Below are 26,110 nucleotides of genomic sequence, written 5' to 3' on the forward strand. Positions count from 1 at the left end.
GGGAGTGAGCCCCGTTGACTCTACTGGGGTGACTCATGAGTAGACCTGGAGAGGAGCCGCTGGCAGGCTTCTCTCCTGTCCACGCATCCTTGGGAGTGAGCCCCGTTGACTCTCCTGGGGATGACTTACCTTTCCCCTGTTTTTGTACTGGTATGTATGGAGATCTGCCCCCCCCCCCAACTTCCATCTGTTGGTTCTGTGTGCAAGGGGTTTTGCACTGGTCTTGCTGTGATGTCTATATAGAGATCTTCCCTCCCCCACACCTTTCCCTGTTTTTGCACTGGTCTGTATAGAGATCTGCTCCCCCCCCCCACTTGTATTGGAATCGAGGAAGATCTGGTGAGGAGGTAGATGTGGTGTCAGCAGTGGCCCCTTTAAGGGTAAGGCCTGGGCATCCAGCAGAGTGTTCTGCACAGCTGCAGCCACTTGAAGGCAATAGGGCCCTCAGGGATATAAGAGCACCTGAGGCAGGAAGGGCTCCACTTATTTATGTGAGTCAGCCTTTTCCTACATGAAGATCATTAAGTCCAAGTACTGTTCCACCATGACTGATGAACATTTGGAAGTGTGCTTAAAGCTGGCTGTCAGCAGCTACTGTCCGGGCTATGCATCCTTGGCTGATTCACTTCAGTGCAAGTCATCAAAGTAAACTCAACTAATTATAAAAAATGGTTATAGTTAATTATGTTGTGTTGTGCAATATTGGCTCATGCGGTTATGCAAGGTACACCAACATACATTGTACACATAAATGTTATATGTTATGATGGCGAGAACATCGTAAAAAAACTCTGGTAGATCTCTGGGCCTTGCTGGGTTTCAAAGTAGCTCTCAAGCCAAAAAAGTGTGAGCACCCCTGCTCTACAAGGTTTTGTGCTATGATTTTTCCCAGTGTTGCTACCTACAATATTCTTAACTGGAGATGTCATGACTTGAACTTTCTCCAAAACTTGCCTCTTTTGTCAATTGTTGCCTTCATTCTTTCGTGCTGTTTTACAATATATTACAGTGTGTGTGTGTGTGTCTACATATTCCCTTTTCATACACCATTTTGGGCATTCAGATGAAGAGGTGATAAACAATTTTGTAAATACATAAAATCTGGGATAGTCTACATTTAGAACATGTGTTGTTCCACTGAATTATGGCTCTTTTCTATGGTTGGCCCAGCAGCCACCTTTCCAAAGCCAAAGTACAATCTAAAGTGCCTGCAACCCCATCTGCCTAGAATGGATGTTCTTTCCTGTATGCTGAGTCTCTTATAATTATGTGGGGCTTCTCTGGGCCAATTCTGATACAACATGCTGTAAGAGAACTGCTAGAAGAAAGCAATAAAATAAGAAACTCTTAAGCCAAAAATATGTTGCACACACTACATATCAAGACAATTGTTTTATTTCTTAGCTACTTTTGATTGCTTCATTGGGCCAACCTTAAATTCTCATAATTTAACAGTTCCATTCTTTTAAAATCATGTTTCAAAAGGACCTCCTTATGTCTTTAAAAAGATGGGTATTTTTTAAAACTTAGGTAACACTTAAAGCACAATCCTAAGCATGTCTAGTCAGATGTAAGTCCTACTGATCTCAATGGGGCTTACTCCCAAGCATGTATAGGACCGCAGCCTTACCTGAGTCCTACTGACATCCTTGATCATATCCTGTCATGAAGAGCAAAGGGGGTTTCTAGCAATCACCTTCTCATCTAGGGCAGTAGCCTTAGTGTCAGGGACTCACTCCCTTCCCATTCCACACTCTTCTACTGGGTTTGGATGTGCAGCTTAGTGGGACAAGATTTGGAAGATCTAGGGCAGGGGAAGAATTGGGGTGGGAGGGGGTAGGGACTGGCAGAGCTCTGAACCCTTTGGGCCTGACACCGAGTCTCTCAAGTTTGCTCTGGCAAAATAGCCAGCACAGACTTGAGAAGCCCCATTGCAGGACTTAGGCCTTTCCCCAGGGGAAGGGGTTGACAGTACCCTCCAGTGGCCGCTGCATTGCTGCAGGATGCAGTGGTAGCTGCTTTGGCTGTACCTGTGGTGGCAGTGCCTTTAGGGTTGCACTACAAGTCCACTGTCACCAGCCCAAAAGACCCAGTTCCTGGAGGGGTTCCATGGGCAAAACCCCCCAAGAATAGTTTTCTGGGTTGGTATTGCCCTCACTCAGACAGAAGCACCTGCTGAACAGGGAGACTGACAAATCCACTGATCCCAGAACATGGTAGAGGGTCAAAGAGGTTTTATTAACAAATGGATCAACAGAAGGGAAAAACAATATAAACAGGCTTGTTTGTTCACGGATAAAGATCCCCTACATGGTGCTGGCTCTGCAGGAAAGCCTCACGTGCGCAGGCCCTGATGAACTCTAGCCCAAGACCCTGGACTCCAGCTTGGCCTAGCCTGAGCTGAGGGAACAACGAGCAGGAGGTGAGGCCAAGATGCAGCGCTTATGCCAGATCCTAGTCCCGTTCCCGGGCCACTGAAGGCAGTCCTGGGCTGCTTGGATCTGTGATATTGATTTCAGTGGTGCAGATCTGAGTACCATATTGGGGCTGCTACGGCTCTCCCCAGGGTAAGGGGAAATGTTTCCCCTTGCCTCGGGCTGAGCCTCAGACAGCCCAAAACTTGTGTTGGATACAGTGCAGACCCGCCAGTCTCCCTGTTCCGGCACAAGTTAGGATTGCTCTGTTACTTTCTCAAAATAAACTAGGATATTTTATGGAGTTCCCCACTCTTCCTCTCCTTTCTAACCTCTTGATTTTTAAGCTGTTGACTGAAACGTAGTAACTGAGTGTTGATAAGCCAGCTTTGCTACTTTGGGGGCACAATCCTCATCGGCCTAGTTCTGGCGGAACAAGTACACACACTGTTGCAAATGTGCCGGAAAGCACAATGCAGCAGCACAGATGCTCCTGGTGCTCAGGCCTGCACTGGCCTGCTGGCACCAGATCCTAGTGGAGTGCCCAACGGAATGGGTAAGCTCCTGCTGGGCGGCAGGGAAGGGTGGAAGAGAGTCAGGGAGTGGGGTAACAGGATGGGGGGAGGAAGGCGGTTCATCGGGCTCAGGATAGGAGCAGGAATTGCAGCAGGGGCTACTGCTGCATCCTGTCCCCCTACCAGTCCTGATTTCCTGACACAGCGCTGCTCGGACTTGTATCAGCAATTTTGCTCACACAAGCCCAAGTAACCCAATAGCAGCTGCTGCGGCTTACCCCATGGGAAGGGGGAATGTCCCTTTACTTTGGGGAGACCCCCCAGCATCCTCTCTTCCCGCGCTGGATACAGTGTAGGCTGTTTCAGTGCTACTCCATTGCAGCGTTAGTTAGGACTGGGCAGTTTACTTTTTCACTGGTGTTATTGTGCAGTATAACTTTATTGCACGTGATGACAACAAACAGTCCCAAATGGAAGCCCATTTTTTTTTTTTCAGCACAGGTTTTTGTAGAGAAAAAAGAACAAGACCGCACATTGCTTTTGTTTGACATTAAACAATCTAGGATGGTCTTCTCCAGTTTATGCTGGCACAGTAATGGAACTTGTCTGGTTTGGCAGCTTGTATACCCAGCTTTAGAGCACAAATTCTAAGCGACTGAATGCAGCAAAAGTTATAAAGCCCAGAAAATCATGGTTTACAATGGAAAATGTGACAGGCCATCAAATGTAATGACACTTACAGGCGTGCTATAATGAAAGGCGGCTATATACAGGCAGAACCCCTACATGATGTTACATTAACAGCCTCTAAATTTTCATAGTGGTGGCTGGAGACAGTACTGTGACTCTCCATATAGCCTGTGGTGCTTATGTTGTAAAAGCCTCCAGGAACTCAAGGTTAATGGACAAAAGTTAAAGTTTCTTTTGACCTGAGCGTACTGCTTCTCATATTATCTTTGTTCCCTCTCAGATGTTAGACCCATGTCTAAAGAATTCCAAAAAGCATAATGTAGAAACCATGTGTCGTTCTTGGCCAGCCCTAAAGTAGGATCTTCCATGTCATTTGATATTCCTGCTCCCACCAGTCCATTTTGCTAAAAGAAGTAAGCCAAGCCAGGTAGTACACGGAATGCAAAAATGATTAGGATTACTGGAAGTGGCTTCTTTGGTGATTTGTAGCTCCTTCCTACCCAGCTAGGTGGTGTCGTCATGAAGCTTCAGAAGTAATACCGTCTGACCGCACCTAAGAAGAAGAAACTAGGAAGCACTGAAGTAATGTGACAGAGGGTCTGAGAGCGGCAGGGCCGGCCTTAGGAGCTGCAGGGTCCCAATTGGGAACATTGTTTGCATGGTCCCAGGTTCACAGCCAAGGTCTGTAGAGTCATAGAGATATGACTGTCCCCATAGGGTTACTCAGGCTGCCAATGTCACGAAAGGTCCATTCATAAATGCTGGTGTTTGACTGTTGGCTTGCAGACCATAGATATTATACTCCCGTTGTGTTTGCTTTCCGAAACTCTCTTTGTTCTATGTTATCTCTTTGCTTAAGTAAGTTATTTAAAGAAGAGCAAATGTTTGCTTGGCTTAAATTGTATGCTACTGTGTTCTTAAACTCTTTTTTATTGACACACAGGCCTGAGGCAAACAAGAGGGAGATGAAATGAGTAGTCAAATACCGTGTATTCCTTTATCTGACGGTGATGCTTGATTAACCCTTCCCCTGTCTGATTTGTTTTCTAGTGGAGTGGAGCTGTTCAGGAGACTTTTCTCCTTTGGCTGGGGAAATCATCATGGATAATCTGCAGTCTTTGAGGTGCACTATCACCGGCCTCACAATGGTAAATGACAAGTCATTAATTTAGATTGTCTGCCCCCCAAACACTAGCAGAACTCTGAACTTTTGAGTTTAAGCTGCTCAGGGAGAGCAACTGAATGCCATTCCTCTGGCAAGAGCTTAAGCACATTCTGTCGAGTAGCCAATGTCTGAGAATCACAAAGAAATAGGCAGGCGGCATGGGCTGTTTTGTAAGTTGTCATGTTCGTGCAGGGAGATCACCAAAGAGTGGAAAGAAAGCTGCTGTGCCATGAAGCATGGGCTAATCCTGGGGGCAGATCAAAGGCCACAGAGTGACCGGATCCTGAGTCCATATCCGATAGCTAAAATAACAATTCTATCTCCACTGCTTTGTTGGGGAAACAAAAAGTAGCTGGTTGCATTAACTTAAAAGGAAAGAGGTGTGTTTTTAGAGAGATTAAAACTGGGTGGATGGTGGACAATAATCTCCATATGAGCAATCGTGGGGTTTTAGGGATGCTCAGTTTGTCCACGTTTGTCTTCACCTAATATTCATCACTTGCAAGCTGCTGAATGTGGATATTGAACGTATTGAATTTCTAATTTTTATATGCACCTGGTTTCCAAACAGATTTACTTACAAACAACAAGTCCCAAGGAATATAACGTCAGCATTTATTAATGTCCCCTATTTTCAGACCCACCCTCTTAGGTCAACTGAGGGGGCTTTCCTGTGAGTGCCGCCTTTCTCTCAAGTTAGGGGGATGGCAGCGCAGGGGTGAGCCTTCTCGGCAGTGACACCACCATTATGGAACCCCTTACCAGGGGAGTTAAGATCTACCCCCTTCCTCATGGCATTTTGGCAAGGGCTCAAAACCTTTTTGTTTCATCTGGCTGATGGGTTGTCCGCCTCCTGTGCCGCTATAGCAGTTTCTTGAATGTTAATAGTTTTGCCCTCCTCCAATTGTATGTATGTATGTATGTATGTATGTATGTATGTATGTATGTATGTATGTATGTATTTATTTATTATTAGTTTTTTCATTGTTTTTAGAAATTGTAAGCCGCCTTGGGCATCTGCTCTGACAGAGGAAAGGCAGGATAAAAATCTTTTAAGTAATAATAATAATTTATGAGGGGCCCAATACACAACTAAGTCAGACCATTTTCCAGTTTCCGTTCAGGCCAATAGAAAACAACAGTTATAATCCCAATTGTCTCTGCAAGGATGCTTCTTTCAAAATAGGGCTTCCAGTCAAGTCAATGAGTTGCTCTTTCTCTTTCTCCATTCTCTGACAATCACATCAGCATTGGGGAAGGGGTTGTAGCCTAATGTTCTACAGTGCTGGTGGTTCATCTTTGAAGAGTGAAGTTCAGCCTCTGTCATCTCCAGGTAAAAGAACTTTTTGCAGCAGAGGGACCCCAAGACCTCACTGCTGATTATGGTTGACAGTGCTGGGCTATATATTTCATTTAAGGTTTGTCCTTCTATCCCTATGGAACAGGAACAACTGGATATCTCTGTTGACCTAGAACAGTGGTACCTGGGAGAGGTGGGAACTGCTCTAAGTGTTGGAGGGGGAGGGAGATGGCAGCAACATGATTGCCATGTCCCACAAGGGACAGAAGGGAGGTTACTTACCACCTCCTTACTGGCAAGTGCCAGCCACCACGGGTGCAGGGAAGCCTGCGAACCCCTCTGGCTGGTCTCTCTGCACCTCAGAAAAGCTAAAAATAGCTACCGCAACCAACTTCTGGTATATCAGTCGCAAACTGGAAGTGGTTCATGATCATTATTTTTAGCTTTCCTAAGGCATGGGGAGCCCTGTCGAGGAGCCAGCAGGGCACCCCCCCCCCCACTCCCGCCTTGGAGGCCAGCATTGGCTGTGGTAAGTTAAAAACACCCTTGTGCCCCCAGCAGCAGCATGATTTTGGCAATCATGACTCTGCCATCGCTCCACCCTGCCCCTCCCATTAAGGGGGTAGAGACTGGGCTTCCCTGGCCAGTGCATCATAAGGCCCCAGTTTAGGAACCCCTGATGTAGAAAAAGGCTGCAGCCCTTTCTATACACTGCCTGGAATAGGGTTACCTCCTAGAGCTTCCCTTACGTATGGTGTATGTAGACTCCTCCTCATTCCTCTCACATCATGACCCCATCTCCTCCCCTTTTTGGCCTCTCCATCAGCTGAGTAACACTGGCACAGTGTTTTTCCAACATTGCACTGGCATCTGTGGCATGTCATTCAGAGGGTGAACTTCTGCACCAGTGGTATGCTGGTGTATCTCAAGGATAGGATTGGGCCTGAATACACTTTCTGTATTTATATGGGATATTTTTAATCCCATTTTTTTCAGCGTGGATACATTTGTTTTAAACTGTTGCAATTCACTCCAAGATTGTGTGTTGAAACGAACCCAGTCTTTCAATGAAGTAAGGCGAGTTTCAGAGTAGGAATAAGCAGCAGGAGAAGAAAACTCTCTAGGGAAGGAAATTTAACATTTTTGTGGTATAGTTTTGTGTAGTGGGGCGTAGCGATGGGAGGGGTGTCACGACAGTTTCCTACACCTCCAAAATGTACTGTGACGCCACTGATGGTACATGATGAGTGTGTCAAAAATATCAGCAATATCAAAAATATGAACAGAACAGGTGGGTACAATGATCCCTTCTAACACACACAGGGAAGGAGCAGGTTTTGGAGCAGCTATTTGCTCTCCTTGTATAAAAGGTGCAATCCTAGGGCTGAGTCAAAACTAGTTACCTGTTTGGTGTTATCAGTGTGAAGAAGTGTTCTCTACGAGTGTGTGTCTGTCTATATTTGGCACACTTTTGTTCCCTGTTCATTCGCAGTGCTGTTTTACTTTGCCTTCTTTCTTATTGCCTCTGTCTTTCTTTCTTCTTTGCCTCTGTCTTATTGGCTCTCATACTATTCAGCCTGCTTGACTGTGGCAGTAATTTTGGCTGATAGTAGCCATAATATGTCTGACATGTTGGCATCACAGATGTCCACAAATAAGAACATGCAATCAACAGTTAGTTCAGCCGCCTCAGATTTGTTACTATCAAAGCTGATATCAAAATCAGAGATTATTTGTCTCAACCCTGACCTATATAGCTGTGCTGGCGGACGTTCTGGGAGCCCCTGAAGCAAGATGTCCTCTATGTGGCTCCCTTGGTGGGCATTTGTCCTCCACATAATTTGTCCATTGCTGCTTATTGCTGGCTTACCAGGGAGAGAATTTCTGAACAAGCGGGCTGCAGGAGATGCAGTCAGCCCCTGGCAGGACATCAGCCTTGGCAGTTGTGCAGCCATGCCAACCCCTGATGCTGGCTCTGCTAAAGAGCTTCCTTTCACTTCTTTGTCACAGGTTAGCGAAAAGGAAAATTCACTCCAGCCATGTTTCTAAACTTGGGGTTCTGTTTTGTTTGTTTCTCTTTTATTGCAGGGCCGAAGCTATTATGTCCGCGTTTCTGCTTATAACATGAAAGGCTGGGGACAGCCTCAGACTTCTGCACCCCCCTCTGCTTCTCCTTCTAGTAGGTTAAGATCTTTCATCTCTTTCAACATTTACTGTTAGGGTTTTTGGTCAGATTTTTTTTTGTTCTCTCCCATTTTTTATTTTTAAGTGAGTTCTCAAAAGTAAGTGTGGCCAAAGTCTTGCCAGCAAGGAATGAAATATTTAAAAAGAATGTTTAAGGATGCATAATTAAATTGATATATGTTATTTCTGTTCTAATTAGCCTGGTGTAAAAAAGGTGATAAAAGGCCTAATTCTCAAACTTCTTGGGTATGAGATTGAATGACCATTTGTTGGTTGATGGGAGGGGCTTATACCATAAGCAAACAAGATTGGTCCATGCAATAAGAGCCTTACAATCTAAATTTCAAAACTAGGGCAGTCTGGAATGGTAAGGAAGCAAATGGAGGGGCAAATGAAGAACAGAAGGGTGGTTGAATGAATATGTACAAATGCAGTTACTCAGATGTAGATTTTGTTTCAATTTAGACATCGGGGATTAAACCAAAGCACCAAAGAGGGGATTTTAAGAAAGGAGAGGAGGTATACCAGTTATAGGGGTAACAAAGCAGAGATTTGTGAACCATACAGATACACTCTGAAATCTCTGAACACCCTTCCCCTCCTGAAATCTCTTGTCAATTCAATCATCAACTAGATTGATCATTTGTTTGTCACAGGGTTTGTCACAGGAGCAGGGTCACAAGAGAAAAGGGCAGAAAGTCAAGATGGGACTGATATCCCTTAAAAGAGAGTGACTCATATAGAAGATTAAATAAGAAGACTTCTCAAGGAATATTGGGCATTAATACATGTTTTTGCAGGATTGAACCAACAAAGTGCAACAGAGCTGATACTGCTTTTTTCCCTACTCATTTATAATATAGAAATAGTGTTTGATGCTGGCGGAAGCAGCACACATTTTTCAGTGGAAACCCTCAGGAATTTCCTGTTTTCTTCAGTGAATAGTCTCATGCTTTTAAACTATTTTTTTTTTAAGGAATTGGTTTATCTTGTGAGATATATGCATGTAAAACTAATGATCACAGAATTTATGGTTATCAGCCAAACCCAAACTTAGGATCAGTTTGGTTGTTGACTAATACGGGATTTTTCTTCTGTGCATGGAGTTTTGCAACTGTGCAATGCTTGTTAACGTACCTTTCCCCTCACACTTTCTATTTACAACACCAGAAAGCGGCTTTGCATGATTTTATCTCTGCATGGGTTCACATGGTGGAACATTGTATGATAATGTTCATGTTATACCACAAATGTGGAACTCAATGGATTTTCCCAATATTCACTTTACATTTTGAAATTTGGAAAATGCAAAGTTTTATAACCAACCTCAAACAGTCATATAGTTGGGGTGAAACTCAGTTTTGCTATAAAAATGTGCATGATTCATGATGAACTCCACCAGAATCTGGAATCTCTGAAACACTGCATTATGGGTTGCAAGCCATGATGTGTATGTGCAACCTCCTGATTTTAGAAATGGGCTATGTCAGATGCAAGGGAGGGCACCAGGATGCAGGTCTCTTGTTATCTGGTGTGCTCCCTGGGGCATTTGGTGGGCCACTGTGAGATACAGGAAGCTGGACTAGATGGACCTATGGCCTGATCCAGTGGGACTGTTCTTATGTTCTTATCCTTTGAAATTTTGAATTTCAATTGCTGGTATTCCTTTTTTAAATGAGAGGTGGAGAATTTTGCATTCCAGATTGACATAAACATTTGTTGCCAGGTCTTGAGCTTTGGTAGGAATTTGGTACCCCTTAAATCATCTGTGTCAAAGTGGAACATTTGTTCATTGTCTGATCCAACCTTCCTTCATACATGATGCTGCTATAATTTTCTCTTGCCCATCCTCATCCAGCTGCTGCAATGGGAGCTGAAAACTCACACTAGGATCATCAAGCCCCCTTTAGCCCTGCAGCTGCTGCAGTAAAGGAGCCCTACCACCCACAGTGGTTTCACCTCTTGCAAAGATTGGGTAAACCTAAAGAATTTAGCAATCGAAAGGTAGAGTTTTACACCAAAATCCTAACCATGTCTACTCAGAAGAAAGTCCCACTGTGTTCAGTGCGACTTGCTCCCAGGAAAGTGTGGATAGGACTGCAGCCCTAATGAATGAGGAGCTTGTTTTAAAAACATATTTCTGTGAAAAGGTTCAGCATTTATCTTTTCCTAATCTGAAGTGATGCTGTGGGAACAGGAGTTCTTGACAGTCTGGAGGCATGGGGGGGACATAGCCACCACCTTTCTTTGGAGTGGCCCTGGGGAGCCAGAATGAAAAGCTGATTCAATCTAAGGTAGCTCCTTTCACCTTTTTGTTAGAACACTATTTGTACTTATAAACAACCATTTTATGATGATGGAGGAAGCATCTCTCTGTTGAGGAATCCACCAAAGTTCAGGGGTGGAATTGGGCCTGTAGAATTTGAGATGAATTTTGAAATGGGACCTATAAGGATGTAAAACTTGAATAATTCATTGTCATCATCACCATCATCTAGGTCAGTGGTCTCCAAACTGTGTCCCAAAAATGTCCCCATCCCAAGCAGTGCTTACCGTTCCACCGCATCGCCGCTTATCTTGCAAGCCGATCTGTGCACAGGGAATCTCTGGGCAGTCACATCTATTGCCCAGGGTCCCAGTAGGCTGTGCAGCAGGATGTATGGGTAGACATGACTGCCCAGAGTGTCCCTGTGCACAGATCAGCTTGCAAGATAATAGGTGATGTGGCGGAATGGTAAGCGTCGCTTGCTAGGTAGAGCTTTTTCCAAACTTTGGATCTGGCCTGTGGGCCAAGGTTTGGAGAACCCTGATGTAGGTTGAAAAATACATTGTAGAGCACAATTTATAGGCTCCACCCATCTCCATACACGACATGTATATGTTAAAATAGTAGCATATTAACCGACCTACATGTTGGGCTTTGTGGGCCATTTCTTGGAAAATATGGGATGGAAAAGATTTGCTTGTCACATCCTCTGAATTCAACTTTCCTTTTCCTTTTACTGTCTTGGAACATTCATATTAGTATGCATGTATGGAATCACACTGATATGAAATAAATTAAACTGTAGGGTAATGCCGATTAGGAGGTCACTTTCAGTGCAATCCTAGGCCTGTCTACTTAGAGGTAAGTTCCACCAATCAGTTAAATGGAACTTATTCCCAGTTAAGTGAGTATAGGTGTTCAGGCTTACTGCCCATTCCTATCCCCTGTCAACCCATAGCATGCAGAACTGTTGACAGATCACACTGCATGTTATGTTGGGGAGGGGTGACCAGACAGCCTGGGAGAGGTAAGTAAAAATCTTTTACACTTACCTCTCCGTAGGCCACGTGGCCATTATTGGATCTCCTCAGACCTTCACCAGCTCTTTCACTGGCTTTATGTCCAAGGAGAATCAGGGGACAGAACCAGGCCAGGAAAGGAGATAGGATCTGATGAGCACTGCTGCCACTGAGTTCCACCCCCCAAACAGCTCCAGGTTCCTCCCCCAAACCACTTGAATCCTACCCAAAACAGCCCACAAAGTGCCCCCACCTCTATCTTATCCACATTCTACCATTTGCACCAGCAGCTCTGGAGCACCCAATGGCAACATGGCCTTTAGTTTGTTAACTTTAAAAACATAGAGGAAAATATAAAAGGACCTTTTCAAAGTATTTTCTATTACAGTTTATTATAGTCATAACAGCTTTGGCACAATATAATATCCATTGGAAAGAAACTTTAGTTTAGACTGTGAAGGCACTTAGTACCTGTTGTTCTCCTGGAATTAGCCTTTGCCTAGTTCCATTGGCTAGCAGTTGGTCTCCGTGTTCCTATTATCACTCAAGGAAGATGGAAGCAGCTTCTTCTTGCTGGCTCTTCCAAGCCACCAACAGAGTATAATGTAGTTGATCTGCATTGTACTTGTCCATTGCCAGGGAGGGTTTCCACATCAGTTCCCGGCCACTGCCAAGCACACGATATAGAAGAATTACCTGGTGCCTCATGGTATATTTTGATGACCAATGTATGGAAAGCCCATAATGCAAAGGCCATTTCCAACTTCCTCTGCCTCATAAAGGTATAATTTAAACCTTATAAGAGCAAATGTGCTGATGTACTGGAAATAGTACATAATGTGTCAGAAACAGTATTATTTTTTTGATTTAACAACCAACGATTTATTTTAGTTACCTTAGGGTAACTAAGGGTAACCATTTGTCTTTCGTTTCATTACATATCAAATATAAGTCCATGCTCAAGAACTTAAGCTCACGTGGACATTTTTGGTTTTCAGAAAATATCAAATACTATTTTTTGAATTGATTTGTCTGCCTATAGGAGAGTTGCCTTTCTCTGAGAACATCTCAGTTTTACTAACCTCCCAATATTTAGAAATAGCTGTTTCATCCAGATTTGGTTCTGGATCACAATCATGTTTTACATAACTCAGAATGGATGATATACAAAAGACTGAACCGCCATGGTATCAACCAGCTCTCTTAGTAGCAAATGGAATAGATCAGGGGTGTCCAAACCCTGGCCGGGAGCCACTTGCGGCCCTCAGGGGCTCTCAATCTGGCCCTCGGGGATCCCCCAGTCTCCAATGAGCCTCTGGCCCTCCAGAGACTTGGTAGAGCCCATGCTGGCCCAACACAACTGCTCTCAGTGTGAGGATGACTGTTCAACCTCTCACCTGAGCTGTGGGATGAGGGCTCCCTCCACTACTTGCTGTTTCAAGTCTGTGATGCACAAGTGACAGCAAAGGAAAGACTGGCCTTGCTTTGTGCAAGGCCTTTATAGGCCTTGAGCTACTGCAAGATCTTCATTCGTTCATATAAGTTCCATCTCTAATATATTCGTTTATGTAAATTTATTCAAATTTTAAATGTAAATTAACTTTTTTTCCCCAGCCCCTGACACAGTGTCAGAGAGATGATGTGGCCCTCCTGCCAAAATGTTTGGACACCCCTGGAATAGAGGGGAAGGGCTGCTTTATTTTCCTGGAATGTCAAGTCCTTTTAGTGGAATATTGGCCTGTGAGTTCACAACGTAAACGTAGCATTGCAGGCTCCATTCAAAGACAGCCAGCCAGTTGGTGGCTCTGAATACCTTCACATACTCTGTGCCGGTGAAGCGGAGCCAATCCGCCGGGCTTGTGGATGAGTCTGTCAATATGCAAACATTCCGGCAGTACGCTCTTATTTACAGAGCTGTGGTGGGTTATTAACGTTATTCTTTTAAATTAAAAGAAGTGTGAAAAAACAACAACTAAACCTTCTTGCAGCAGAGAGTGTAGAGGTCATGGTGAGTGTCGTAAATCTGGTCAAAGCTTTCTGTCTGTAGTGACTGAGAATTTGGGGGAGTGGAGGAAGGACTTTGCTGAGCAATTGTTAAAATTCCGTTCGCAGCCAGTAGCCAATAAAAAGGTGCCAGCAAACTGTCCCAGAAGGTGCCTTCCACTGGCATAAGTTTGGCACAAGAACCTTATTTCTTGGTACATTGTGTGTGCCGGTGGTGCACTACATACTGGACCAATGCCAGCCATCACGAAAGTATAAAGCACTTCACAATGGTATAGCAGTTGCTAGCACTGGCACGAAGGCCCATGCCAGCCTTTACATGCTGGCAGAAGGAACGGCATGCGCCAGAGAAGGTAAAATCCACGCTGAGAAAGGCAGAGGTGGAATGGGTTGAGAAGAGGACGGTGATGGTGGCGGGGGTGAGTGAATCAGGCCTGGGAGTGGGTTGAGATCAATGACAGCTGCATGTGCTGTATCCTAACCCCCTACTTGGGCCCATTCTGCCCACGTGCATTCAGACTTGCACCAGATATTTAGTTTAAGCAGGTCTGAGTAGAACTGTTGCGCAGCTTGGAGCTTACCCTGGATCTTACCTTCAGGAGCCTGCCAGTCTTCCAACTTCCCCCATAGGATGCTGTGTGACCTGCACTTGCCCTGCTACATTGGCACTGGAGGGGGTTGGATAGGATTGGTCTGTAAGCCAATCATTAATTTAAACTGGAAGTGTCCTTTTTGTTCATTTCCCCCCTTTCATTTGGTTCTTCTGGACTTTCAATAACAAACACCCAAGTTACAAATCCGAGCAAATCACCAAGAGATGCGATGGAGCTCTTCAGAGCCACAGGAAGGGAAGGGAGCGGTGATGCTGGTAACCACAGAAAGGAGAGAGAGACTGACCTGGAAGAGGGTACCCCCCTTTGGTGCAGCCACCCCTCATTCAAACTACTCCAGTTCACATAGACCAGGGCCTCCTTGTGTTTGAACAACTGCAAGGGCCTTCAGTCCCGATGTGGCCTGGCCGTGCTTGACTTGGCCACCTTGCTTGGTCTTTCCATCCATGCCTGCAGGTTTTCTTTCAGGAAGGGTGTCTCCCTCTCTGGCTCAGGGGGCTGGCTTAAGCTCCCCTGCCTCACAGCCTTAGCCTGGACCTCCTTGCCATGACACGCCCACCCCGGATGCAAAAGTGGCTTGGAGTCCATAGCTAGCAGCTGGTCTGCGCAGAGGCTGTGAGCAAAGGTGGCACATTCACATGGATGCCACTTAGCCCGGCTTCTCAGTCAAGGACATTATCAAGTTCAAGCAGCAGCGTCTGGGGGACCCCCTCAAACTGCCCAAACTGCTGCCCTGCTGCCCAAACTGCTCAAACTGCCCTTCTGCTGCCCTTGCCTATTGCCTCCTGGCCTGCTTCTTCTCAGATTGGGAGATGAGGAGGATGAGGAGAACTGCCCTTCCAAAACCCAATGGCGGGCAGTGAAAAGCCAAGGGGGAAGTGAGACTTTTGCCAAGGAGCTACATGCAGATGGTGCTGTGGGACACTTGCAAGCCCAAAAGGCTGGCGGAAGAGGGAGAGCCAACATGGGACTCTGAAGCCTGTGAGTGCCGGATCATCATGTCCAGGGTCCCAAGGGGCGACATGGATGCTTTGTGGGTCTTCATCAACCCATCAGGCAGGCTCAACCAAGTCTAGCTTCCAGAGTGCCCCATTGATCCACACTCTTCAAAACCCAATACTGTCAACTGAGAGAGATTTCAGTGTAGATTTCAATACTGTTATTGAAAAATTTGCAAAAATAAAACCAGGAGATTTTAAATAAATTTGTGTATACTAGCACTAAATTCATTTCCCATTAATCACAACAGTCTACTAGTTAGGGGCGCAATACTTGTCTTGCCCCAGGTGCTGGTAACTCAAACTACGCCGCTGTGTACGCACACAGCTGTATACGCACACTGTAAACATATGCAACACATACATAAGGATCTGAATTGGACTACAGAGAACAAGGAGGAGTAGTTAAGTCTGCATTCTGACCCTCCATTAAATTTCCATAGCATAGTGTGGCCCTCAGTCCCATAGGTTTACCCACCCCACCACCTGCATTAGGGTCAACTATGTGTTTGATGGCCATCTGCTTGCCCTGCTTATTTAAAAGCAGAAGGTTTTGCTGTGCTCTGCAAAAAGGAGCATGTGAGGGAGGAGAGCTCAACTCACCCTCTTCCTCACCTGACCTCATTGTGTTCCTCTGTTTTTAAGCAGTTTTCCCCACGGCCCAGCTCTGGCAAGTGAACCGGTCACGGAGATACCTGCTTAACATGACTTGAGCTTGGCAGGGCAAGACAGGAGAGGGTGTGGATTTTGCTCCCTTCTCCCATATGCACCTTTTGCTATAAAAGGCAGATCCCCCCCCCACACACACACACTTGATAGGTGAGTGGGACCAGTATGTATTTAAGAAGGACACAGTTGCCCCAAAAGGAGGGCACAGTTTGTCCCTAAGAGTATGATCCTACGCACTCTCATCTTTGTAGCTGCAGTTTGTTTGTATTGTATTAATCTGTAAAGGGATGGTAAAGTAACAGCAGTAGCTGCTTGAAAAGGAAACGGTTTGCTTGCAGTGTTCCTATCAAGGACAAATTTAAAAGCAGACTTCTTGGCCAGTCTCTCTGCAGCCGAGGAACACCAGGAGCAGAGAAGCCCTGACTCCTCTGCTTCTCTTCATTGTGTTTGTTTTCTTTTGTTCAACAGACTGGAAAGACTATGATGGCAGAGAGCCTAGGCACAGGGGACAGATTGAAGCCCTGGAACGCTTGCTGCAGCAGGTTAGAGCCTCTCATCAGAGTTACAGTTGCCGAGGTAAGGATAAAGTATCTGTGTGGTAGGGCACCAGGCGAAGCCTCCGTGGCGCCTGTAATTTTAGCAGCTTTCTATCTGGGTCATACCTTCTCATTCATCAGGAAAAGAAAGATATTAATATTGGCCCATCTGGAATCACTTTAGCAGACTATCTTGCTCTTGCCTCTCCGAACTGGCAACACGGCAAACATTTGAAAGCAAGTTTTTCATCGAAGTACTCCTCTCTCTCTCTCTCTCTCTCTCTCTCTCTCTCTCTCTCTCTCTCTCGGCTCTGTACTCTCATTTAATTGTTTCACTTATAAATCTTTCAGAAAATGCAGCAATCTACGAGTATGAAAAAATGTTAATGGCTTGCTTGGAAATACGGAGAATGGACTGTATCAGAACTGTAGGTTTTTGTAGGCTGTTGGACAAGAGGCTATCAATAGCCTTTCTGGTTCCATTGCACCACTAGACATGTGAGGAAAACAAGATTATCCTTAAGCATGTACAGAGTGCCTTCTCTTACCATTGCATATTACAGGCATGCGCCATTTAACAACTGTTCATGTAACAACAGGCTGCATATATGACAGTGGTCAAAGCGCAATAAAGATGCTCTTAATGAGGCAGTCATGTCTCCCGTACCCTGCAGCAGAGTGTCTGAGAGGCTCTTAATGCAAAGAAGAGGCAATCTATCTTCAGTAGCCTGTGCAGCCAGCTAGTGTCTGGCAGAGGGTGTCTGTTTACACAAAAGGCAATAGATTGGACTGAATATTCACTTAAGGACCTAATTGCATAACAACGGAACATATCCCCATCGTTAAGTGGCACACACCTGTATTTACTTCATGTTTATAGCACCCTTCTCCAAACCTCAGTGTGGTTCTTCCCCTGTTATTCTCATAACAACCCTGTGAGGTAGGTTAGGCAGAGAAGTCTCCTGAGTCCTGCTCTGATTCTGTGACCGCCACACTGCATTGACTCTTTAGTCACAGCCAGCTTTAAAACAGCTAAGATCAGGGAAGTGAATTTCCAAGACAAAGGCTGCTCCTTTCATTTCCATCTAGTCAACTTCTCTCGTTTGGCATACAGTGAATCCTCAATGTAATGAACGGACAGCCCAATCCTAATGGGGCTGCCTGTGCTGCAAAACAGCTGCCCCTATATCCCTAATGGACAGGGAGGCAGCTGAAATTCTCCTTGTGTTGACCCCAGCATTCTCAGTAGGGCTATTTGGCTCTGGACCAGCTCAATCGTTTTTCAGGTTTGGAGCTGGTGGAGACCTCCTTCACCATTCCTGCAACCCTCCTGAGTCATATCCCTCCTCCCCATCCTTTCCTGTCCTCCGCCACCCCAGAAGACTCCCAGGCCACTCAGCATTATACTCACTACTGAATATGCTCCCAGGGCTCCTCTGATTGATGCAGCAGCCCAGCAGCCGCCCGTGCTGGACTCTGTGCCAGTGCCTTCCTCTTTCTGGCTGCTATAAAGTGCTTTACCGTACTTTCATGACTGCTGTCTTCCTGGCAGTCCATGCAAGACTGGCATTGCTGGGGAGTAGGACTGGGCCATAATAGAGGGAAAGGGGTGTCTGTGCATTTTGAAAGTCCATGAAATCTAAATGTGTTTAAGCCAATGGAGACGCATGTACACAAAACATATACTACTAGTTTTTAATGGAGCAGAAAATGCCTGTCATGTCCAAAGTCTGTTAAAGTTCGGTTAAGTTGAGGTTCTGCTGTATTTATGAAATCTGCGCCTGTAGAAAACATGAGAGATTCCCTTTTGCTCATGTTCGTGGAAGGTTACCGGCTATGTGTGCTATAGCGGTGAATATGGTGGCTGGAATCAACAGTAACCTTCTCAACACGTACTTTATGGTGCTTCTCTGGGCCCCAGCAAATGCCCAGCCTTTTCCTCACCACTTGTTCATGCTGAGTTGTATATGTTACAACTCTTAGGATGAAAAGAGAGCAATTTGGCAGCCTACGTTAGCGAGCCGCTATGAATCTTCAAAGATTTAGTTCCATCTTGTAATGAAAAATAGGGCACCCTAACCTGTGTGAAAAGCAAGCTTGTATTTTAAATGCGCCAGCCCCCTCCAACTTAGAGAATGTACATCTCGGCTAGTTCTGTGCTCTTCATTCACGAGAAACAGACTGTGCCTTTGATGGCACGAGAGAAGAACATAGTTTGAGAGACTCTTAAAAGGTTTTTAAAGCGCCTGTTCTATATGAGCTCTTGAGATGTGATTTTTTTTTTTAATTGAAACGTTCAGAAAATACAATCTCTTTGCTGGAATTATGGCTTCGTAGCAAAGCAGCCGAGCGCCTATGGCAAAGAACACATCCAATTCTCAGATAATCTTGATTGTCGTGCCTTTGCTGTTTCGTTATCCCTTTGCTGTCTCTTCATAATTCCAGGCTGAATCAAGATCTCTGAATTCACAAAAGTACTGTGTGAACAAATAAATAATTCCTTGACAGATTGTACATGAGGAAGCCTTGATTTCTTTTTGCAGATATACCACAATTAAGACTGTCAAATGCCTGTATGCTTCTTTCTTGTAACTATGGCAACACACACAATGGGAGGATGCCCTTTGAAAAGTAAAAGAGATGTTGGAATAAACAAAGGCGGTTTTTCCCCCTCCAGTTAGGGTCCATGTAAACAGCGATAGTGTCAGAAGTTGGCCATGCTCTTAAGAGACCCCACATGGCCAGGCCGATCAGTACCAGAGGCAGTGGTAGCACTCAGTGTGCCATCAGGGGGCACAACACAGTGCTGTGCACAGCAGCGAACCTCCCCAGCCCCGCACCCTGGGGCAAAGGTTCGCGATGGTGCCCACCCACAGGATGTCACCGCCCCCTGCGTGCAAATCCACCCCCCCCACACACACACTCACCTGAGGCTTACAGAGCCTTGCGCGATCTGAGCCCACATTGGGGAATCCTCTCTGAGGTTCTCTGACCCCATCAGGAGCCTCAGAGAAGCTTTTGCAGGGTCCTAGAGGCTCGCACCCAGGCTATGAGGCTCACTGTCCCATAGACTTCAATGCTAGGTCCGCAACTGGCTGTGCCCCAGAGCAACCTGGCATCAGCACCAATGCACACACCGTTATGCTCCTCTTTTATTTAGCAGGGGGAGAGAGCAGTGGGTGCTCCTCTTTGATTTAGCAGGGGGAGAGTAACTGGCCCACCTCACCCCAGCAGTGTCTTTTCTAGTGGCTGTCTGCTGGTGTTGCATCTTTTTAGATTGTGAGCCCTTTTGGGACAGGGAGCCATTAGATATTTGATTTTCTCTGTAAACCGCTTTGTGAACTTTTTGTTGAAAAGCGGTATATAAATACTGTTGTTGTTGTTGTTGTTATTTATAATGTGTTTTAAAAGAGAGAGGCAGATAGCACTCTTTTTTCATTAATCTTCCATGCACAAACATCCAAATAGGCCTCCTGCCAATCATTTTCTTTGACTTTCTTTGTAATACTGTTCTGTTACAGTGTCCTATGGACAGAGGCAGAGATAATATATGGTGTTGCTACATTCACCATAATTTCTGTATTTATTACATTTAAATCCCTTCTTTTGTTCATGGTGGAACTGAAGGCAGCATACATGGAGCTCCCAGATGGTCTCCAGTCCAGCCACTGTCCAGTCACAGACTTGCTTAGCTTCAGCAAAATGGTTGCATCAAGTACCCTTGGACAATTTCCTGGGATCACAGGTTACACTGGTATAAAATTGTTGCACTGGTATAAAACTGATACAAGTTCATCCTGGAAGACAATTTTGACAACAAACTAGCAGCAATATTGCAAAGAAAACGTTAACCACACTGGCATGCAGGCTGTCGTTAAGAACGTGCGCAAATAGGTTTGCTGTTGCTTTTTAATTCTTCATGTGATATGATAGTATCCCTAGGGAGGGAACTTTGCTTTCATATGTTTAATCTTCTGGAAGACACTGGTGATTACAAGCAACAAGATCATCCATTTGTCTTCATAAGTAGCAGAACCAAGTTACTACAATTACAGACTTTTTGGCATTGTATGGGTTTAAGATCTCAGGAGTTTTGCCTTCCATCCTCCTGTGATCCTTCATTCCAAATAAACGCTTTGTAAAACACATTATCGTGGTGATCTCAGGTAAGAGAGAAAGCAAAACTTTTGCATTGTAATACTTACCCTTTATTTTCTTTCAGTGGCTCTTGTCCAGTAAAATCCTGAATGACTAAGTCCAAAGTTAATCCTTAAAAATGTTTGAATAGTAATTGGATATCTGAGCTGCGGAACTGGCTCTTACCTCATTTGGCAAAGGGCAGAGGTTCTCACTTTGGACTGCAGCCTATTCCATTGCAAGGCTGGAGCAGAGACATTGCAGGAGCACAAGGGCCTATTTTCACACTCTGCTCTAGGTGTGACAACTGGAGGTCTTAGTCAGCGTGTGCTGGATTCTAGCTGTGCTGCCTCATGCTGAGCTCGTCATGCGAACGCCAATGCCTCCGGCAGAAGTCAGTGTGGATCAGATGTTCACATGCTGCAGTTGCAATGGCAACTGTTTCACACTGGCTTCTGTGCATGGCATCTGTGTCTGCATGACCGATTCAGTGTATTGGATTGTTGCTCAATAGCACATATTCAGGGTTTCTGAAAGTATGACACCTGGGGCATGGTTTTTCTGGACTAAAATTCACTTTTATGCCCAAGGAGGTATAGAAATTTTCCCGATTAGCTACCAAAAGAATAGGTAAGCATGTTCTTTGCAATTGCAAGATAGCCAAGCTAATATTGCCTCCTGTTGGCTTGCCATCCCTTTAGTCTTGTCAGTCAACCAGGGCCATGGGCAGATCCAAGGGGGGATGCCATGAGTGCGTGCCCCCCCTAAACAGTCACGCCAGCAGTAAAGGGTGCCCTCCAGGATGGGGAGCGAAGTCAGGCACATGGGAAAATCCCACTGGGTGGGCTTCAGCAGCGAGATCACTGGGGGAGCAGTGGGAGCAGCGAGATCACTCAGCCGGGAGCCCAGGTCTACCTGCCTGGAAGAGGCAGCTCCAAAGAGCAGAGTTAGAATGGGAGCACAGGACTACCTAGCAGGTAGATATGGGCTCCAAGTCTGGATGGCAGCCCAGATCAAACCGCCCTGCAAACCTTGGCCTCGGTTCAACCAGGAGCCCAGGTCTACCAGCTTGGTTGACCTGGGCTCTGGAGTTAAGGTAGTGGTAATTAAACACAGCCCCCAATCACAAACACTGGATCCACCACTGGCCAGGGCACAGGGATGCAACCATGTTTTCTGGGTGGAAACTTAGGGGATTCCACTATTCTTATCTGCTGTAACACATACTACATCAGGGAATCCGTGCATGTACCTCCCACTAAATGATATTGTTGGAGGGAATTAAAAATAGTTTCCTCTTTGGGCGGGGAAGCAGAGTAGCTTAAGCAGCAGACCCCCCCTTTTGGGTATCACCCCAGGGAACCTCCCTCACCCGGCTGACTGCTAATCAATAAAAAAGACAAAGAGGCAATGGCTTGTTAAAGTTGCAAAAAAGAAGTTATTTACTTACAGTTCCATTGAGCGTATATTTACAGCATCTGATTAGGATCAGAGGTTCAGCTAACACTTAGAGATAGCAAGGCCCTAGAGCCACCTTGCCCTGCATGCCTTGTGCTCAAGGTGGCCTGGGCATCAGAGTGTGTGGCCCTAGTGTGCGCCATCTTAACAGGTCGGTGGTCAGAGGACAAGAGGAAGTGCTCAGAGGAGAAGGGAAGGATAAAGGGTTAGGGCCACACCCCACAAGGATCACAGAGAGAACAGGTAGAAAGGTCAGATTCACTGGGCCATAGCTTGACCCCTTCTGGACAGCATCCTGCCCCCTCTGGACACCAGACGGAGTTGCATCAACTCCAACAGATATCACCACCCATATTTCGGCAGAGATGGGAAGGATCAACATTGGCCAAGAGCATAAAGTATGCGGGCTTCAAGGTATAGAGTGGTTGATTCAGCCTCTCTTGTGGCACACTAGTGTGCCCTAGCACAGAATTTAAAGAGCCATTAGGTGCCCTGCCTAGAGAGAGGAAAAAAGCATGGGTTCTTCAGTGTCTTGGGGAAGAAAATGAGGCAAAACCTTATTCATCTTCAAGCTCCGTATTTGGAGTAAATTGCTCATGTCTTAGGATGTGCACATTTTGTTCTGTGTGAAACCTAATTTCAATTATCATACTGCTTATGACTAGCCATATTTATCCCTACACATAATGATCAGGTTGTCTGCAATGTTTGCACATGTTGCCATTTGGCATGCTAATGCTTAATCCGTATTTTGGGATGCAAAACTTGTAAAATCAGAGTTGTTTGCAGACCCTTTCCCCAAATCCCTACATCATTTCATAGAAACATCTCTCATTCTCTGAATCTTATCATGGAGATCACTCCCAATTCCAGCTATTTGTTTCAGAAACACTGAACATGTTTCATTCCAACTATTGTCCAAACCATGCCAAGAGCCTGAGAAACGTCACACTAAAAAGCCTATTTGAAAGATCTGGGAAAACTAGGCTATCACCTTTCACAATACTTTGAGTTGTGCATATACAGAAATTATTTCGCCAGTGAAGAAAAAATTTCTACTTTCCATTTGTAAGGAACAAACTCGACAACACATTTAAATGCATATATTAAATCCTTCATAGTTGCTTCATTCTGGGTAAAAGAGTTGTAGTAGGCGGGCGCTTAAATGCTCCCCCACCTACTATTTTCTATACACCTCTCCAGTATTTTTCCTGCTTGTGGGATTCAAGATGCATGTTTGCAAAAACAAACATGTTGGGAGCCCTGGGAAAGGATAAGGGGAAGCAGTTTGGAGGCAGAATTGCTGTGGAAGAATAGTGGGTGGGAAGAGTTAAAGCATTCATTTATTTGGAGACTTATATATCACCTTGCCTAAGATAACAAAAACTGGCACACAAGGTTGTTTACAACATAAATAGGTAAAACATACGATGACTTAAAACCATAGTGCTCTAAAAACAGCAGCTAAAATATAAAAGCATAAGCATAAAATCTCCTCCCCCCCCCCCACCAACTTTACCCACTGCCAAAAACCATTTGAAATAAGAAGAGTCTTCAAGCCAAGTCAGAAAGTGTCTGGGAAGGGGGATGATCGCAATTTGCCCAAAAGAAAATTCCACATTTGGGGAGCCACCACTAAGAAGACCCTTCTTGACACTGCTGCCCCTCTTGCTTCAGTCAAGGGGGGGCACAAAGAAGGGCACTCTCTGTGGATCTTAGCGGACAAGCTGGTCTAAATGGAAGAAGGCAGGCCTTCAGAGTCTCTGGCCCAAGCCATTAAGGTCTTTGAGAGACAAAACCAGCACCTGGACTAGAAATGAACTCACAGCCAATACAGCAATGGTGCAACAGAGTCAAATCACCAAGCTCCTGCAACCAAAAAGTTCATTCCCTCCATCTCAACAGTTTTCTGCTGAAAATTGCCAGCTCTGATTTAACTTGAAGAAGTTCTAATACATGTATTAGCAGTAATGTGTAGTTTGTTTCTTCAACCATGTTCATGGTCTGGCTGAACTGAGAAATATTGGAAGCTGAACTAGATGGGCCTATGGCCTGATCCAGTGGGGCTGTTCTTATGTTCTTATGACAAATATGATGACCCTAGAAAATTTTAGAAAAGCTTATCTGGGTTTGCCACTGAGAAAATATTGAAGCCAGATGTTCCAGCCCATCCCAGTCATGTATATTTGTGTGACACACATGTTTGCAATTCATGTTTGACATTGTTAAATATCTTTGATGTCCACCTTACAACATAATGGTGTAAAGTAGCCCCTTTGAGCATCATTTATCCCTGTGATCTGCCTAGCCGTGCAAATCTAGAAATGCCAGGATCAATGCTAAAATCAATTACTGTGACAACTATGGGTTTTGCATGCATTTGACTATGATTCTTAGACTGCAATCCTGTGCACTCTTATATAGGAGTGAGTCCCATTGAACTTAGGCCCAAATCCTAGCCAGCTTTCCAGCACTGACACAGCTGTGCCAATGGGAGATGTGCTGCAGCCTGCAGTTGTAAAACAGACCTGGAGGCCTCCTCAAGGTAAGGGAATTTTGTTCCCTTATCTCAGAGCTGCATTGCCCTTACCTCAGTGATGGAAATTTGGTTAGGCTTGCACCCTTAGGGTCCAATCCTATCCAATTTGCTAGTGCCAGTGCAGCCATGCCAGTGGGACATGCAGTGGTGTCGCTAGGGGGGTACGGGCCACACCAGGAGACACGCTGGGGGAGTGACTTGCCCTGGTGGGGTGACGTGCTAAAATTGCGGCATTAGAAGCTACTCTGTCATGCAATGGACTGTTGGATGCAGAATGTCCAGCGAAGCGTAATGCAAAAAACCAGAGCGAAATCGCTCCTTTCGTTCAAAAGTTATGGCCAAAAAACCAGAAAGAAAAAATGCATGGAGCCCTATGGAAAGTGAAAGTGAGCCGTATTGCACGTTTACTCACGTGTATGCATACTAGCCTTAGTCCATTGGAAAGGGCACGCTGAGAGTAATCCAAATACACCAGTCTGGTCCTGATCCAATGAATGCAGCCCCCCAAAAACACCCGAGAAGGTCCCTCCCTCCCAGCTGTGAGCCTGAGCCTGAAACAAAGCCACGTGGCCGTGTTTACTTGTGAGTAGGCGAACTTGCCTTAGTCCTTCGGAAAGGGCAGGCTGAGAGGACTCCAACAAGGTCAGAATGGTCCTGATCCAATGAATGCAGCCCCCAAAAACACCCAAGAAAGAGGTCCCCCCTCCCAGCTGCGAGTCTATTGAGCCCTATGGAAAGAGAAGCAGCCTTATGGTCGTGTTTACTCACAAGTAGGCAGGCGTGCCCTGGCTGGTGGTCAGGCCAGGCAAAGGGGAATGTCAGGACACCAGAATGGTCCCGATCCAATGGAGCTGGAGTGCAACAAATGCTCCAGAAGGCAGCCTCCCCCCCCCCCTCACAAAAGGATAAAAAAGAGACTTCAACTGGTAAGGGGAAAGTTTTCTGTTTTGCACTTGCAAAGCCAGGTGGGTCTTTATCTGGATACGCCTGAAATAGAAGAACTTTAAACTAGGCACTGGGGAGGGCTGAAGATCTCACTGATTCTTTTTTTTTTGGGGGGGGGGGGAGTATTGTAGGCAGGCTACAGAGTAAGCTCCATTGACCACTATGGGACTTACTTCAGAGTAGACATGCATAGGATTGGGCTCGCAGCCTGCAATCCTACCCACACTTTTCCGAGAGTAAGCCCATTGACCACTATGGGACTTACTTCAGAGTAGACATGCATAGGATTGGGCTCACAGGCTGTAATCCTACCCACACTTTCCTGAGAGTAAGCCCCATTGACCACAATAGGACTTACTTCAGAGTAGATTCACTTGGTGGAACAGGACTGGCTTCCCCTTATTTAATTGTCTCTTTTAATTTAATTTTTTGTAATTATTTTAATTTGCTTGATGATGTCACTTCTGGCCATGACATCACTTCCAATGGATCCTAGATAGACTGTCATTCTAAAAAGTGGATCCCAGTGCTAAAAGTTTGAGAACTGCTGCAATAAGTTGTTAGTAAGTTGACACAGGGTGTGTGTGTGTGTGTGTGTGTGTGAGAGAGAGAGAGAGAGAGAGAGAGAGAGAGAGACTCTACAAGTTTTCAAAATCACTA

General features: G+C 45.4%; 1 protein-coding gene across 1 annotated transcript in view; it reads left to right on the forward strand.

Moving 5' to 3' along the window:
* Nucleotides 1–26,110, forward strand: part of ANKFN1 (ankyrin repeat and fibronectin type III domain containing 1) — a 118,339-nt gene that overhangs the window by 43,171 nt on the left and 49,058 nt on the right. The window contains exons 5-7 of the mRNA XM_066617760.1: nt 4,670–4,767; nt 8,173–8,263; nt 16,304–16,411. Coding sequence (XP_066473857.1) covers nt 4,670–4,767; nt 8,173–8,263; nt 16,304–16,411 — 297 coding nt within the window. The remainder of the gene's footprint in view (nt 1–4,669; nt 4,768–8,172; nt 8,264–16,303; nt 16,412–26,110) is intronic.

Source organism: Tiliqua scincoides, chromosome 2, assembly GCF_035046505.1.
Source record: "Tiliqua scincoides isolate rTilSci1 chromosome 2, rTilSci1.hap2, whole genome shotgun sequence".
Taxonomy (NCBI): Eukaryota; Metazoa; Chordata; class Lepidosauria; order Squamata; family Scincidae; genus Tiliqua; species Tiliqua scincoides.